Below are 17,001 nucleotides of genomic sequence, written 5' to 3'. Positions count from 1 at the left end.
AAAACATGTATATCTAAAACTATGATGTTTTTGTGTTCTATTTTATATATATTATTTTATGATTTAGCTGAAATATCTTTTGTTAACAACATTTGTTATTATTTTTTAACATTTTTAAAGTAATATAAAGCTTTAAAATGTAAAATTTAGAGTTTTAAAATGTTTTATTTTAATTATTAATAGTTTCATTTAAGTTGTTTTGTACAATTTTAGATATATATGACAAATATTCAACTAAAGTTGATGGAATTGGGTATATCATGTTTTTTTCAGATCCTAAATACCAGAACCCGACCCGGACCCGATATGGACCCGAAAAATTACTGATATTTTATGGGTATTTTAATTATAGACCCGAACCGACCCGGACCCGAACCGAAAATTTCTAAGTACCTATTGGATCTAAATATTTAGGACCCGAAAAGATCCGGACCCAAAAGAAACCGGCCCGAGCCCGACCCGAAGACCCGAACGCCCATGCCTAGTATAAGCTGTGCTTCAGATTGCTGCTATTTGTTTATGTAGGACCACAATGAGTTCCTCCACCAATTTTCGCAAGTGGATAAATGAACCTGACCTAAAGTTTTATTAAACTATAAATCACATGCAAAAGCCCAAAGCATAAACAAGTTATGTGACCAAAATTAAAATGCAACGATCAAGCAGTTGGCAAGAATCCAAGGATAATACTGTATGTAATTGAATTGACTACGATAAGTTTACAAGTTGCCCGTTTCATATAAAGATAACATTGACTGGTAGCTACGTTATTAGGTTCATTATAAATACCATAGAAAATGCAATGCAACCACGTTGAAAGGTAGTATTAGACCATGATTAACCCGGAGTTTTTAGAGTTTTTTAGAGTGAGTTTCTTAGCGGAAGTTAAGAAACTGTTTCTTAACTTTTAACTGAAAAAAGCTAAGAACCGGTTTTTAAATAAGGACTCTAAGAGCTGGTTCTTAGTTTTCTAAGAACCCGGGTTAATCATGGTGTTAGTTTTTAATATAAGAGAAAACTACATCCATTTTGTGACTAAAAGAGAACAACTTTTAATTTTCTCAGTCAATTGATGTTATCGTCATATCTATTTAGCACGACCCATGGCTTGAGTCAGCACCAACGAGCTCAAGTCCATAAGAACCATCTTCTCTCCATCCAACGACGTCGTTTTTCTCCTGAACAAGACATCTCTTCTTCTCCATTATAAACGCCTCCACCTTCAAACGAAACTCCTCGCTGTTCAACCTCTCGATCGCCGCGTTCGCCGACTCAGTCCTCCGAATCTTCGTCACCTCCCTCTTATTCCCCTTCCTCCTCTCCGACTCAGTCCTCCGAAACTCCGTCGCCGGCCGGATAACCTTATTCTCCGTTGTAACCGCCTCGACAACCACCTCCTCCTCCGCCGGAACGATTTGCTTCTCCGCAACCACCTCCTCCTCCTCATGGACCACCGTGATAAACGTCGGAACGATTTTCTTTTTCGAATCATCTTCATCGGAGGCGGTTACGGCTACGGTTACGGCGGAGAAGGAGGTGTACTGATCGTATAGGTCTGGCTCGTTACTACCAACACTCCTACTATCTTCGTCGCCGTGATCGCGAGATAGAAGGAAGATCGAACCGACGAGTACGTTAACGAAGAAGAAGACGAGCGCGCGGTTGGTTAAATTAATAACCGCTCCGGTTCGGTTAAACCAATCGCAGGCAGCTTGTAGCGTGGGAAACCACAAGTAGCAGAAGAAAGCTACGGCGGCTGCTCGTACGATGTTCCTGAACCGTCTCTGGTTGTTGTATCTCCTCATCGCTTCCGCTTTCTCCGCCTCCACGCCATCGAGCTGCTGCTTCTTCGTCATGTTTTTTTTCTGCTTTGTTTTGTTTCCGTGTGGTAATTGAAAAAGCTAATGCTTTGGTTTTTATGTAGGGAGAAGTTGGAATACGATGAAGATGTTAGGTTATCACTGGAGGAAATGAATCGGGAAAGTAACGATTCTTTACAAATTTTCCGGGAAATTTTTGAATTCGGGAAAGTAAAGCGATCGGTAGAATATTCGATTGGGGAGGGAAGATCACTGACACACTGTGATACAGGTTCCTATTTATATAGACCGTTCTGAATGCATGCATGCCTCTTTTCATTTAAATGTTTAATTAAAATATATATTTTTTGGTTTTTTTAAATAATACAAAAAAATTAGTATATAGTTTTATGTATTCAACCAATAATGGTAGCAACATATATTTTTTTTTTCATTTTTCTTGATATTTTAAATATATGAAATGTAGTAACTTGGAGAATTCTTTTTTGTTTTCCTTGCAATGTTTTGTCTCTTGTCTATGAAAACAATGATTAGTTTGTCTACTAATTGCCATTTTTCCATAATTAGTTATTATTATACTATCTCAACATAATATTTTCTCTATGGAAACTTGCATGTAGATGATGAGATTGAAAATACAGTTTCCTATCGTATATATATACTGAATATATTTTCAATTTACCATGTGTTTAAAAATAAAAATTCAACTTACCATGTGTTTGAAAAAACAAATATTTCAACTTACCATAAATTAACGGTGCCATTTCTAACAAAATATTCAGACATGTGAAAGTTTATTAGACATGGACTTATTTAAGCATTTGCAGGCTTGCAGCCCATGAAGCCACTTGTAAAGTTTCAAAAAGACATGTGAAAGTCACGCGCCGACAGAGTAAAAGAGCAACAAACTTATCCACAGACATACATTTACGAGGTTCATGGATTTGAAATACAAAAAGTTGCGCAAATGGTAGAGAATCACGTGAAATGAGATGACTCACATGCACGAAGAGAACTTCTGGTTTATGTACACAAATATTGTTTTAAAGCTTGATAATAGTTTGATGCATACATGATACATTTGTAGACTAGAGGGAGCTAAACTTTTAGCAGACAAATACTGCTTTGGTGTAGCAACAGAGCTTAACACTGTCTGATACTGGCGGGGACAAACGACTGCATTATTTGGACTAATAACAATCTGTTTAACATTTATTTAATCCGACATAAACCGAACGTCAGACTGAATTATTCCAACATGATCAAAAAACTAATTAGATTTCGTTAAGACATAATGTTCAACTAACCCAAATCTTGATCTTTCTTGTGTTAAGTTCAAGGGACAGGAAACCAAAACATTTGATCTAAATCGATATTGTTTTCATGTTTTGAATGAGTGTTTAAAGAAAATTTCGAGCGTTATGATCCAACTCCAATCTATATGCAATAAACGGTTGATTGGGCCTGACCGTCTACCAAAAACAGTTGGCTAGGCATTGCTTCCCGTCACATTAATAATAATCCACAACAGATAAAAAGCCCACTAATTAGTGTGTGCCTTTCACACTTCAAATGAGGATGGCATTGTACTGGGGCATGACAACAGAAACAACCCTTCGAGTTCTGTGAATCTTCAGCTTTCAATAACTGTCTTATTTGTTATCTTAAGCAAACCCTCAATGCTAGATTGTGCTCAACTGCTCACTAATAAAGTTCACTTTGTGTGTTTACAAGTCACTACATTGACGTGTTTGTTGTAAATATATGTATGATAAAAACACCGAGTCACAGTTCATGTTCTTGGCTAATAACATGCCCACACATTTGCATAAACCATGATCTAGCCCAAAATATTGCAACTCTTGACTGGAAGAGTGCTAGAGCAATGATCTCAAGCAACAAATCAAACGCTAGACAACAAACACAGTCGCACTAACCATCTAGTTCATGCCTAAACGATATAAGTGCAATAAGACTATCACCAGCTGTGGCAAATGACACATTCTATATGCATTGTAACAACAAACACAATATCAAAATAAAGCATAATCATTTGCATTCAGAAGAAAAGCAACATACAAATTCAACAGCCAAAGCAGTCCACTTTTAATTGAATAAAAAAAAAAAAAAAGAGACAAATCTAAAACTTTTACCAGAAAACATTGTAAAGTCTCATCACTTCTTCTTCCCTTTGCCAGCACCTTTGCTCTTCTTGGTCGGCAACACGATCTCTCCTTTCAGAACCGGAATCTCCATAATCTCCGACAGCCCCGCGAACCTCTTACGGAACTTCTCGACCTGATCAGCATCAACCATCAGAGCCGACCTGTTCCCGAGGTAAAACGGGTGGTTACCGGACCAAACATCGACGACATACTCTTTCTTGGTCCCTCCCGTGGTCATCACGAGCTCCCCGTTGCAGTAGACCTTGGCGTCCTCGTGAAACTCGGGGTGCAAATCCTTCTTCCTGCACGTTATTTGAACCACCGACGGTTTACTTCCTCCTCCTCTCGCGCCAATCGCTGCCGCCTTAACCGGCTATTGGAATCCCCCCACAATTGGTTTAGTGATTTGAGTAAGGAGAGGAGAGTATAGAGAAAGATTTTACCTTTCTAGCTACCAGAGAAGGAGCGCATGGGTTGATCTGGAGGAACGAGTTCGGGAGAGAAACCGCCATTTTTTATCGCTTTGAGCACTATCTCTATCTCTTTCTCACTGGTGGTGGTGGTGGAGAAGAAGAAGCATCTAACGATAGATAAGGCGAAAGAGGCTGATGAGGCTTAAATTACGTTTATATTTATTTGAACCGGAACCGACCAGTTGAAATTATTCTAGAATTTTATAGATAAACATGTGTCTAAATTTCTTTAATAAAAATACGGATTGGATAAAAAATTTAACTTGAGTGGATTCAGATTCAATAAGAACTGATTCGAAAACCTCAATACCATATTTTCAATTTTATGTGTTTATTGCCTATATTTTTGTGATTGTTATAATGAATGTATATTTGTAATTTTCATTTCATTTAAGTACTATAAATTTTAAATATTAATTTTTTTATTTACTAGAAATTTATATACTTTTGATGATATAAATTTACTTTTAATTATATTTAAAAATAGAACTGAAATGATACATAAATTTCTTGGATGTCTATATATGTACAAAATATTTGAAACTAAACCGATTCTGAACCGAGTAAACCTCCTCCATCGGTCTAAAATCCTCTAACTCAAAAGACCCGGATCCAATTAAGACTAACCTCAATCCGACCCGAAAACCTGGAAACCAGTCTACTTCGTCGTCGATTCGACGCTAACTCTTTCTTTGAAAAAGAGATTAATATTTAACACCCAAGAAAAGGTTTACACTTGGTCGAAGGTTTGAAGCGAGTATGAGAAAAGAGTTGTGCAGAAACTTTCAGCAGGGCAGGTAAACTTTCTTTGATCTCTCCTTCTCTTCGTTTCCAAGTTGTTTGATTCATCGTTTGTTGTTGTTCTTGCAGTTGTAGGTATGGAGAAAGATGTAGATACCTTCATCCACAACAAACTATACCAAACAACCCCTTCGGCTTCGGCACACAGCAGCAACAGAACAAGACTTCGAACAACCCTTTTGGATTTGGTGTACAAGGCGGTTCCAACTCCAACAGACCAAATCAGTCTCAGCAGGTTATGCCTTTTTCAGATTAAAGTTTTGATTTTTTTTTATTATAATGTAACTCTTCTTGAAGAAAAGATAGCATCTTTGAATCAAATTGGTTGACATGGTGATGATGCTTTCAGCCTTTTCAGAATACATGGCAACGTAATCCTTCTAGTGGTAGTGGTGGTGGTGCTTCTTCTTCTACGCAGCAGTCTAGTAAACAGACTCAGCAGGCTGACCATAAGTGAGTGTTTATCATATGCCTAGTTTACTTTTAAGTATCTTTCTTTTGACCTGTTGTTGTTTACTTTGCGAAGATGCACGGATCCTGCTGCGTGTAAGAGGGTGATTCAAGAGGATCTTAAGAATGAGAGACCCATGTGGAAGCTCACTTGCTACGCTCACTGCAAACAGTATGTCTATCTTTACATCCACCATTCTTTATAACGTTTTCTAATCTTTTTTTTTTTTTCTTTTACTCCTTGTAGCCTTCCTTGTGACGTTTCTGGTGATATCAGCTACGAAGAGTTACGTGCCATGGCGTATGAAGAATCCAAACGAGGAGTACCTCTACAGTCTATTGTGAGATTTTAATCTTTCTTAAACACACAATCATGTCTCCTCTTTTTGCTAACAATGATGCCATTGTATAGGTTGAAAGGGAGAGGAACTTGCAAAATGCTAAAGTAGCTGAGTTTGAAAACTTTCTAAGGAGTCCATACAGAGGCGCTGCTACATCCAATCAAACTCCTAGTATCTTCCCACCAGCTACTCAGGTCAACGCCTCTCCAGGGGGATTCTCTGCCTTCAACCAACAACCAGCATTATTCCCAAACACCAATGCTGGTGGTGGAACTCCTAATCCTTTTGGACGGTTTAATCAACAACCTAATGCTTTCAGCGTCAACACTCCTCAACCTGCTCCTTCAGGTACTTGTTTTTTTTTCGTTTGTTCAGATTTGCTGAGACTCAGTCATCTTAAACCTCTTTTGCAAATGATCACAGGTCCTTCTGGTTTCCTGAGTCAACCATCATCGTTTGGACCTGGACCAGCTGCTCCATCTGGTTTCCAACCATCAGTATCGTTCAAGCCAGCATCGTTTGGACCTGGACCGGTTGCTCCCTCTGGTTTCCAGAGTCAGCCAGCATCGTTTGGACCTGGGCCAGGACTCTCCACACCTCCACAGAACAGCAGCATCTTTCCTTCAGTAACTCCAACGCCGGCTTTTAACACTAACCAGAATAATCAGACCGGTTTTAGTTTCAATTCCCCTGTTGCATCTTTCACTTCTCAAGCTGTAGACACAACAAACACACCTTCCGGGTAAGTGTTCATTCTATTTCCAGATTTTCCACCTTGTAGAACTGATGGACTAATAGAATATCTTGCAGAACCGAGCTGCAAGCAGGAGGTGCCCCTGTTGATAATAGCATCTGGTTAAAGGAGAAATGGAATCCAGGAGAGGTAAAATTTGCTTAAAATCTTTGAAGTTAGTCATAAAATTTTACTGCCAAAACAATAATAGTTAAAGACTGTTTTGGTGATTTTGTTCCTGCAGATTCCGGAGCAAGCGCCGCCTGATGCATTTGTTCATCGATAAAGAAAAGTGTCATTTGTTGCTTCTCTGTAGCAGAGAAGCTCATTTTGTTCTTTTAGGTGAAATTGAAGTTTTGAAATTACGTCTAGGGAAGTGTTTCTAAATGACTTCTGTCAATTTTCTTATGATCGTTTGTGTAATGATTTTGTTAACCAAAAAAACAAACTATTGAAGCCTTTAACGAAAAACCCTTTATACCATTGGCCAGCATTCTCATGTATATGAATCTTTTTACACGGATGATTGTGAAGTTGACTAGTCCACTGAATGTAGCTATTCTGCTGGTGTGCCATTTAATGAAGGGTATTAACCTTAGTTTGAGAAACATTGATTGATGAATAATAGTGTGGATGCTTTAGCTGGGAATAAGAATGAGCTTCTACTTTTATATATATATGACTCATGAATACAAATGTTTATATTATTGGTTATTACATCTCTAGATCTGTCTACATCCCATATCATAGCTTGATCATGTTACTTGTTTAGGTTCTTGAGCTGGTTAGTTCTGATTTTTAGGGTCACTGCTGATAATAGGATAAAGGTTCACACCATCTTACTTATCGTTCATCTGCACCAAATTTGTTCCACGCTTCCTGGAGAATAAGAACGAAGCAGGTTAGATACTTATTTGCACATAGAATTGATATATCGAAGAGTTGGAGATAGAGAGACGAACCTTGAGAAGGTCAAAAACCTTTTCGCAAATGTACTTCTGTTGTGTGGATGCGCCACGTTGTTGAAGCTTGTCGGGATGAACGTAAAGAGTTGCCTTCCGGTAAGCTTTTCTCACAGAAGCACTTGAAACAAGATCAGTGAGAGGGATTGGTTTCCATCCACTCTCTGCTCCAAGTATCTGCAAATCATCAAACACCACAGGACAATAAACGTTAAAGACTGATCTCTATGTTTCATGAAGTTCAGAGCTAAGGAGCAGAAACAGTTACATATTGGAGTGTTGAGAGCAATGCCCGCAGGTTGTTTTCCTTTCCATTCGACCACCGTTTTACATCAGCATCAAGAGCTTCCGAGAGCCTCTGCAATTCCAATTAAAGAAGAAGAGAAACCAAATTACAAAGATGTGTGTATATAAGAATTATCTGAAGATGACGAGAACTGTCTATGTGTCTTACATTTCTCTCTGCCTCCTCTTTCTGGACTTTGAGATCACGAAGTTTCTTCTCTGCAAGAGCTTCTGCCTGGAATGGTAGCAACACACATACATGTTTCAGCAGAGAAAATGGGATTACACTAAACAGATGAACAGATGGGTGTACATACCGCACGCTCAGATGTTCTCTGGTGTCTCTCAGATCTAGCTTTGCATCTCTGGATTGGCTCACCTTTGGCTTCATCAATCAAATCAAATGTACAGGTCAGTGTACAGATTAAACATTTTGGAAACAACGATGTATATACATCTATAGAGACCTACCAGTCTGGTTTGAAGAACTAGAAGGACCCGAACTTTTGTTCTCTGTACCCTGCTTCACAATATTACATGAGAGATTTGTCAGATAAGTTAAATGATGGATATTCATATCAAAAGAGGGGTTGAAACTCACAGAAGATGAGGATGAGGAGCCTCGTCTATCACCAGAAGAGCCAAAAGACTTGCTGCCACCATAACTTCTCGTTTGAGAAGCATCAAACTTACCTGACAATGCTTTTTCTAGCGCACGTTCTCTGGCCTCAGAGAGTGCTCTCTCTACAGCAGCACGCTCGGCTCTGAGTTTGGCTTGCATTGAAGCCTTCTCAGCTGATGACAACTTATCATTTACCTCAACAGATGCCTTCTCTGATCTCCTTGGACCATCGGAAGCCACTCTTCGGGGAACTCTCGCCTTTGCTTTCTCCATTGCTGCTTTTCCTGCTCTTTCCTTAGCATCAGCAAACGCTCTTTCCCGAGCTTCACGGATAGCTCTTTCTACCATTGATCTCTCTTTCTCTTTCGCTCTTTCTTTTTCTTTTGCTTCATCTTTCTTTTTCAGATGTTTCTCAACTCGCTCTGCTTCTTTTTGTGAAGCATCAGAAGTAGATGATCGACAACTCTCCTCTCCCTCATTTTCTTTCATGTTTATATCAGCTGCTGCGCCAATTTCTTCGTCTCCTTTGGGCAAACAACAGGAAGACTCGGCTGGCTCTACATTGTTTCGATCTACTTCCTCCTTTTGACACTCAAACCGGTGCTCTTGTTCCGTCTTATCTTCACTGTTCTCTTCACTTGCACTTGTTTCCATGTCATCAGATTCTTCTTTGGTTTCCTCTATTTCTTCAACCTTACTTGCCCCTCCACCAGCCAAACTTTCCTCCACATAAGACTTGATTTTATCTTCATCATCTACAACGCTCCAACCACTTTGAATTGAATCAGAATCCATTTCTTCAACGTGCTCTTCCGTGCTACTCGCAGCGCTGTTTTTCTCATGGAACTGATCCCTGAGATCTTGCTCGAAGCCAACCTCCTCAGTATGTGAATCACCTTGTCTAGTTTCAAAAGATGACCTGCTGGTGTCAGTATCTACGCTACAATCGTTCTTGGCTTCCTCTGCTAGTTCCCGCGTTTGGTCAAATTTCTCGCAAGATTTGTTTGAATCCGTCTCACTACGATCATATTCAAGCATTTCAGCACGAGAATCTTGACGCTCTCTGCTCTCATCGAGTTCAGAGAGTCCTTGAGCCCAGCCAGCTTCTTCAAACACTTCCGGTACATATTCACCTTCTTGGTCACTAGCCATTCCAGTAGCATCCGGCTCTTCTCCTTTACCTTCTTCCTCTTCTCTACAGTTTGTTTCTTGTGCCGACTCTAATTCTTCATCTTCTACGGTATGTGCATAGACTTTATCCTCCGTCTCCACTTCATTCTGTTCATATCTATCTGTACCAGTAATTTGGCAGTAAGAAGTTTCTTTTCCAATATCGTCTCCAGCTTTTTGATGGATATCAATATTATCCTTCTCAGATTCCACTAAGCAATAAGCTTCATCCTCGCCCTTTGTAGTATCTGCTGTCTGGAACATCTGCCTAAACATTTGTTTAAGAACGGTCCAATTTTCTTGCAATCCTGAATCACTGGCTTGCTCAGATGTGCTTTCTGTTTCCTCGCTAGTATCATGGATTTGAAAGGACCTCTGCGTAGTTTCTGTTTCAACACTTGGTAGCTGCCAATGCCTTTTGTTTCCCTTCGGGGCCCTTATCATATTGTAGACGTCTTCAGAGGTCTTCCAAACTCTTCTTCGCCTGGGAGCCTTGTGCTCTGTCTCCTCGTGTGTGTTTCCTGGCTCAGGAGTGTTTTCTGACGCAAAAGACACCATAGTTCCAACACTTTCATCTAATTGAGTTTTACTCCAACTCTCATTAGGTGTTGGAATCTCTTCCACTTCCCTTACATATGGTTTGGTATCATCAGGACTAACTAACATCTCCTGCGGCCTAGAAACTATCTCATTCTCACCCTCCTGATCTAGAAAACTGTAAGTTGGGTCAGAGGTTTCTTGGAAAACTATTACACCACACTCAGGTCCATCTTCGGACTCGCAAGAAGTTTTAACTTGCCATCCTGTTTCTTTCTCCATCTTCTCTGAACACTCTTCCGCAAGAGTAGACATTTTGGATTCAGACTTCTCTTCTTGTTTGATTTCGCCTTTACACTCAGTTTGTTGCAGGATCTCCTCCGCTTTAGCTAACATCTCTTGTGAGTCGCCTTCTTCACAGTGAACCATTTGAGGGAGGATAGATCTTTCCTCCTCCGTTCCATGTGTCTCATTCTTTTGTGAAACCTTGCTTCCCGTGAAGGCCTCTACAACACCTTTTATTTTACTACCCAGCTGTCCAAATGTATAGAAGGGATTCTCAGTCAATGGTTGCGCCTCTTGTTTCGTATCAGTTTCAGGTTTGGCTGGTGCAAGGCTTTCTGGCTCCGGCTTCTTACTATTCATAACTGATTTGAATATCCCTCCAGGTAAGTCCCAGTGTTTTCGAGCTCTTCTGGCTTGTTCCTCTTCTAGCTTCACCTCTTCGACCTCTTGCTGCTTATGGTCTGAGGTTGAATTTAAAAGTCCTTCAGGAACATCCCACTGCTTCCGTGCTCTTTTTGCATGTTGATCTCCCTCGTTTGAGAATGATTGCTCTGAAGAGTTCACCACTTCACCAAGAACTTGAGGACTGCTTTCTTCTGTTTTTTCTTCAACTTTCTCGTCCCTCTTGTCTTCAACTTGAGAACTTACCACAGCTTCGGTTCTTACTTCAACTTTAGGGGACTCATCAAAAGACTTAAGTTTAGCGGAACTGCGAAAACCTGATTTCTTCCTTTCCATCATTTGTTTTGCGATATTCATCCTCACTTGAGCCTCTTCTAAAGCCTTTTTCAACGCCGCGGAAGACTCAGCAGCAGAAGAATCAACATCTGTTTCAGCATCAAAGAACGGAGGTGAACTCGGAGAATCATCATCATCATCTTCAGCTTGATGAAACCTCTCCGGAAGCCCTGAACTGAAACCCATAGATCTCTCAGAAGCTCCATTGAGTGTACGCTGCAGCAAGCTGGAAGGTGGTTTCACATCCCGACGCTCAGCAATAGAATCAGCCTTGCACGTGGAGTAGTTATCACGCGTGCTGCATTCATCTCGAACAAAGATCTTCTCGTAATCCACCTCAGTTTTAGATCTCCGCTTTCTAGAAGCCTGGACTTCCTCAACTGATGGAATAGGTGCTTTACTTTCAACCTTCTGCAACAAACTCGTGTTATCAACCACTTGAGTAGGAGCAGCCACAACAGGAACCTGACCAGAACGAATAGTCCCCTTCTCACTGCGCTGACCAATCTTCAGCAACGGACTAATAATGTTATCAACCACTTGAGTAGGAGCAGCTACAATGGGAACGTGACTAGAGCAAGTAGTCCCATTCTCACTGCCCTGGACAATCTTCTGCAACGGACTAACCTCACCAACCACCAGAGTAGGACTAGGACTAGGCACAGCTTGAACTTGAGTAAGATGAGCTGTCACATTCTCTTTTGTCTGGTGTGGTAATATATCAGAATGCTTCATCCTAACCATCTCAGGTGAAGAAGTTAGATTCTTGACCTCCTCAGAAGAGCTTCCACCTTTCCTACGACTCCTACACATTGAAACAACAAACAAAGTGTTTAACTTTTCACTCAGATTCAACTACAGAGAGCCAAAGCTAATCAACTTGTGATAAAGGCAGCGCCTTTAAGCAGAGAGAACAAAAAAAGTTACCTTCTTTCCTTCTTCTCAGGCCTAACGATCACTTCGTTGGGAGTAACAGCGAAATCACCGCAACCTCCGAACCCTCCGAACACAGAAGAGTAATCGAGCTTGGAGCTCCTTACATCGACTTTAACCTTACCAACGTTGAGCTCGGGGACATCGAGAAACGGAATCGAGGACGGAGAAGGACCCGAGCCGCGGAATATCTCGCCGTAATCGACGAGAGGAGACTTCGCGTTCGCCGGAGAAGAGAAAACGCCGTCGTATACGGTGTTTGCGCCGAAGCTGAGGCTGAGGCTGTGGCTACGGCTAGTCATCTTCCTGGAGAAAGTAGTAGCAGAGGGAGGCTTCTCGTACTCCATCGAGAGGACTTCGTTAGGGTTTTAAGGGTTTCTTCTTCTTCTTCTTCCTTCTCTCTTTGGGGGTTTGTCTCCTCTTTGCAGTAGAAAAATCTGCAGAGGTAGAGAGAGAAGAGAAGAGAAGAGATATGAGCTGTGTTTTTTTTTTTCTGCGTAGATATTTTTTAATGTAATATAAATAAATTATTTAATAATTGGACAAAGCGCGTGAAGAAATAATGACTGTCCGTAAATACTACTAGTTGACAAGTATAATCGCGACGTACGATCTGTTCCGTATTATTTTTTGGGGATTATTTGAAAAATACTCTGTTTGTGTTTTCAGATTTTTTTTGCGTTTTGAAAATTAATTCTTTATACATATAAATATCTATGTATGTAATAAGACATTTTTTCCAGATTTAAAAAAAAAATTATAGGATCATAAAGCCTACAATTCACTGTATATTTCTAAATCTATAGGTTTAAACATAATTATAAATTAGTTGGTTTAGTGTCACCAAAATATTGATTGTCTTGTAGTAAACAACGATTTTGATTGTCTTGACAAAAGAATATTGGTCCTGGACCGTTGGTTATTTTCTAGAATATGAGAAAATATATTAATGATCCAAACTTTTGATTTTAGTTTTAACATATATTATATAAACTTACCCTTCAGTTTTATAGAGGGTTATTTAGTCAATTAATATTAAGAAAGTGTAATTTATAAAGGAAGAAGTGTATCATCAACGTTGGAAAAAAAAAATATTTTTCCAAGTTTTCTCTAATTGCTACTTGGGTACTATAAAAGCAAATTAACGTTAACATGTGTCGGTCAATCACTTTCATTATGTTATTGGTAGCATATTATTTAATACTCTAAGATGCTTTAGCGTTTTAAATAACTGCAGATTGGTAGCCATTTTGTAGTTGTTGTTTTTTGTCTTCATGCGATATTATTTAGTGGGTTGGGTATTATTCATTGTGTGAAATCAAACCTATTCCACACGCCAATCTAATTTAGCTTTGCAATAATACAAATAAATAGCAGATATGACAATGTGGTGTTTAGCATGCTGGACAATATGGCGTTTAACATGCTAGACAATATGGCTTTTTACATGCTGCACAATATGGCATTTTACATTAGCAAACCTAAAGAAAAGTAGAGTCAAACCTACATTAGAACTTCTATTAACAATGAAATGATGTAACGTTGAAAAAAAAACAATGAAATGATGTAAGGGTTATTTTCGGAATATTATGTAGCATAGTGAAAGCTATGATTCTCTGTACTTTGGCGACCGTTAGGCATTGCTAGGCTCTTGCCCGTTTGTCATATTTCAGTCTTTTCTTGGGATAATTAAACAATAATATGGTTTATGTTAAACTCAACAAAGTAGTTAGGACATGATTAATGTATGTCTCTCAAGGAAGATCTCTTAGCAAAAGATAAAAAACGTTTCTTAACTTTTAACTAAAAAACCTAAGAAACTTCTCTTATTTATTTAAAAGACGTCTCTTAATTTTTTTTAGTTAAAAACTAAGAGACGTTTCTTATATTCGCTAAGAGATCATCTCTAAGAGACTTGCATTAATCATGATCTTAAATATTCATTTCTACAATATTTTCATCTGAATTCGACTCTACTAAAACGCAATGCTCCGTGTTACAACTTGATACGTTACAATAACACGGCGGATTTGAGTTTTATACAACGATATCTTAATTTTTTTTAATTTTATTATGATGATGTAATGAGGTAACTACGATCCTGTAATAAAGTTTGGTTAATTTACATACTGATAAAAAAAATTAAATGCTGATCGTGCAAAAAAACAAGAACAAGAAGGGGTAGAAAACAAGTGGCATTACAAAAGTATGTATTAAGCCGTTGTGTATGTCTTTATCTCGAATGATCACATGGTTTTGATACAAGACATGGATTCTTGTCACACCAATTTCCCACATATTCTCATACTCATAACAAGAAAAACAATTCACCACATTTTTATATATACTCCAACAAATTTTAAAATTGAAGTGAAACCAATAGTTCAAATATTTATCATACAGTATAACTCAAATTCATGATTTGAATTTGAAGCTTCCTCTTGGTTGGTGGGTTTTTGGGATGTGGTCCAAAACGTTTAGATTACACAGACTGGTCCAGGTTAAATACGACAAAAATATACATTTATAACAACTATAGCTTAGTATATTATATGAATTGAATGACCGTATGTATGCACACGTTTTGTAGAAATGTAATGATTCACAGCTTCATAGTTGCTGGCAATCACCAAGAGCAAGAAAGTCATGCATTTCTCGACAAATCCATATGTTATCCAAAATAGTATGAACATTATTCACAGACTTAATAAAATCCAAAAAAACTTTGCCATTTCCAAGATCGTTCCAGCTATCACCGCGTTGAGTGTTTTAAACAGTTAAATATTGGAAAATCCTACTGAAAATAAACATAGGTTTATGTTTCTTGTTTCCTTAGAGAATATAGAGCACAAACATAAAGTTGATACTGTTTATTTGAAGAAACATCGAAGAGACATCTTGTATCGGGTAGTGGTCCCCAAGTGACATTAAATCATTTGTTTAGTGATCATTGATCACATAATGTTACTATTATAATGCGCCAACGAACGACATACCTTTTCCATACTATCTAGTGATTTATATTATGATTAGGACTAATACGAATCCAGACGAAAATGACATCTCAGGAAAAGAAAAAGAAAAAAAGTAGCAACATTCATGTGCAAGTGTGTGTATATGTGATGTTGACCTTCCTAAGAGCATTTTTTTTCTCCAAAACAGAGTAAAAGTGAAAATGAAATAAAATTGCTCTAACTCTACTTCATTTCCAATTTCATAATAGAGTGATGAACAAAAAAAAATAGATTATTCCATTTATGGAGTAAATTTCATTATAGAGTAAATTTCATTATGGAATGAGATATTAAGTTGGATTGGAGCATTTTTTATTTCATATTCACTTTTATTCTATTTTAGAGGAAAAAATTGAGTGAGAATGGATGCCCTAACTCTTGAGTATGTATAACCATTTGTACATCGAGCGCCAGATTAGAATATAGATACATGTATATTTACTAATTACCAACTTGTTTATTTATAGAAACTCATTAACATTCACAGACCTGTATAATCTCATGTAAATCTTAGGTTTTCATTAGTATTGACACTTATCAGTTACTCTTTTTGTCTAATAAAAAAAATTAAACATGTCATTTGAAAGGATTCCACTTTAGAATTATAATGTAATTTGTACATATTTTTATCTAAATATTAATGATAAAATGCATTGATCTTATAAAAAAATATTTATTTTTAAAAAAATTATTAGAATAAATATAATTATTGAAAACATAAAATGACTTTTAATCTTTTTAATTTTATTTTTTTTGAAAAGTGTCAAAATAATTTTTTTTATAAAACAGATTCAACCACACATTTAACATGTAAGTTATGTAATGTTATAACATACAAATGATGAACTAAGAGTGTACACATGTTTTTACATTTATAGGTTTGAATTCTAATTATAAAAGGTCAATTTATTATTATTTATATAAATTAGTGAAGAATAAACTTACCTAGTTTTTAGTATAGATTAAATAAAATGGTTCGGCGTAAATTTTATAAAATGATTCATTGTAATATAATTAAATTATTTAAACAAGTAAGATTATCATTTATAACTTCATAATTCTCATAAGTTAAAATATGAATAAATTAATGTTAAAGAAGAGCAAACATTAAATGATGGTAAGCTTTTGGGCAATTGAGATCTAAGATGCACAATAAATCTAGGGTTAATTCTTGTTAAGCTTTTTGGAAGAAAATGGAAGTAAAAGAATGCTTTAAGATCGAGAATCTAATAGTTGAACAAAAAAAAAAAGATCGAGAATCTAATTATGTCAGTCAAAGCAAAAACAGAATGGAGCCTACCGAGAATAATATAGCGTCATTATTTTCGTGCTTTTATAATTAAGAAAAATATATTTCAAGCTTTTTGATAGGCCACTGGCATCATGAAACCTAATAATCTGCCATGGCTTTTCAAAGTTTTATAATCTTTAAAGTAATGTTCAGTTGCTTTCTTAGTAAAAGTAGTCTCTGAGAGAATCTCTCAGCCATATGCATTGCATATTCACACCCAACCACATGCTTACTTCGCTGTGTTTTCAACAAGACATGATTATATGAATATAAGACCATCATCTCTTAGTGCACAAAAAGAAAACCCATCATATATTGACCCAATAAGGGCCCATATTATGAACCTCTAAATCAGTGTATAAGGGCCCAGATCACAAACCT

The 17,001-nt window shown here is 37.6% G+C and overlaps 4 protein-coding genes across 7 annotated transcripts; 1 reads left to right on the top strand and 3 right to left on the bottom strand.

The window, feature by feature from the left end:
- Positions 1-679: 679 nt before the first annotated feature.
- Positions 680-2,090, bottom strand: LOC106298252. The gene has a single exon (XM_013734346.1). The coding sequence runs from the start codon at positions 1,854-1,856 to the stop codon at positions 1,092-1,094; it is 765 nt and encodes a 254-aa protein (XP_013589800.1). The 5' UTR covers positions 1,857-2,090; the 3' UTR covers positions 680-1,091.
- Positions 2,091-3,851: 1,761 nt separating this feature from the next.
- Positions 3,852-4,645, bottom strand: LOC106298491 (50S ribosomal protein L31, chloroplastic). Its single transcript, XM_013734623.1, has 2 exons — positions 4,429-4,645; positions 3,852-4,358 (listed from the first exon to the last, which is right to left on the bottom strand). The coding sequence occupies exons 1-2, from the start codon at positions 4,495-4,497 to the stop codon at positions 3,996-3,998; spliced, it is 432 nt and encodes a 143-aa protein (XP_013590077.1). The 5' UTR covers positions 4,498-4,645; the 3' UTR covers positions 3,852-3,995.
- A 448-nt stretch (positions 4,646-5,093) lies between these two features.
- Positions 5,094-7,257, top strand: LOC106298452 (zinc finger CCCH domain-containing protein 16). 2 transcript variants are annotated; one of them, XM_013734580.1, is made up of 10 exons: positions 5,094-5,255; positions 5,329-5,365; positions 5,411-5,494; positions 5,609-5,712; positions 5,786-5,881; positions 5,957-6,050; positions 6,122-6,398; positions 6,474-6,792; positions 6,861-6,933; positions 7,028-7,257. In XM_013734580.1, the coding sequence occupies exons 1-10, from the start codon at positions 5,218-5,220 to the stop codon at positions 7,067-7,069; spliced, it is 1,164 nt and encodes a 387-aa protein (XP_013590034.1). In that variant the 5' UTR covers positions 5,094-5,217; the 3' UTR covers positions 7,070-7,257. The 2 variants fall into 2 exon arrangements, with proteins under 2 accessions (XP_013590034.1, XP_013590033.1); XM_013734579.1 differs by having other exon boundaries at positions 5,096-5,255; positions 5,329-5,494.
- A 171-nt stretch (positions 7,258-7,428) lies between these two features.
- Positions 7,429-12,802, bottom strand: LOC106300053 (auxilin-like protein 1). 3 transcript variants are annotated; one of them, XM_013736108.1, is made up of 8 exons: positions 12,310-12,802; positions 8,632-12,187; positions 8,502-8,553; positions 8,348-8,415; positions 8,200-8,265; positions 8,014-8,103; positions 7,746-7,922; positions 7,429-7,662 (listed from the first exon to the last, which is right to left on the bottom strand). In XM_013736108.1, exons 1-8 carry the CDS (start codon positions 12,660-12,662, stop codon positions 7,627-7,629), a joined length of 4,398 nt encoding a protein of 1,465 aa, XP_013591562.1. In that variant the 5' UTR covers positions 12,663-12,802; the 3' UTR covers positions 7,429-7,626. The 3 variants fall into 3 exon arrangements, with proteins under 3 accessions (XP_013591562.1, XP_013591563.1, XP_013591564.1); XM_013736109.1 differs by having other exon boundaries at positions 8,502-8,550; XM_013736110.1 differs by lacking the exons at positions 7,429-7,662; positions 7,746-7,922; positions 8,014-8,103; positions 8,200-8,265 and having other exon boundaries at positions 8,303-8,415.
- Between the last annotated feature and the right edge of the window lie 4,199 nt (positions 12,803-17,001).

Source organism: Brassica oleracea, chromosome C6, assembly GCF_000695525.1.
Source record: "Brassica oleracea var. oleracea cultivar TO1000 chromosome C6, BOL, whole genome shotgun sequence".
NCBI classification, from domain to species: Eukaryota; Viridiplantae; Streptophyta; class Magnoliopsida; order Brassicales; family Brassicaceae; genus Brassica; species Brassica oleracea.
Note: the sequence above shows the minus strand (reverse complement) of the source record. Positions and strands in the feature narration are given on the sequence as shown.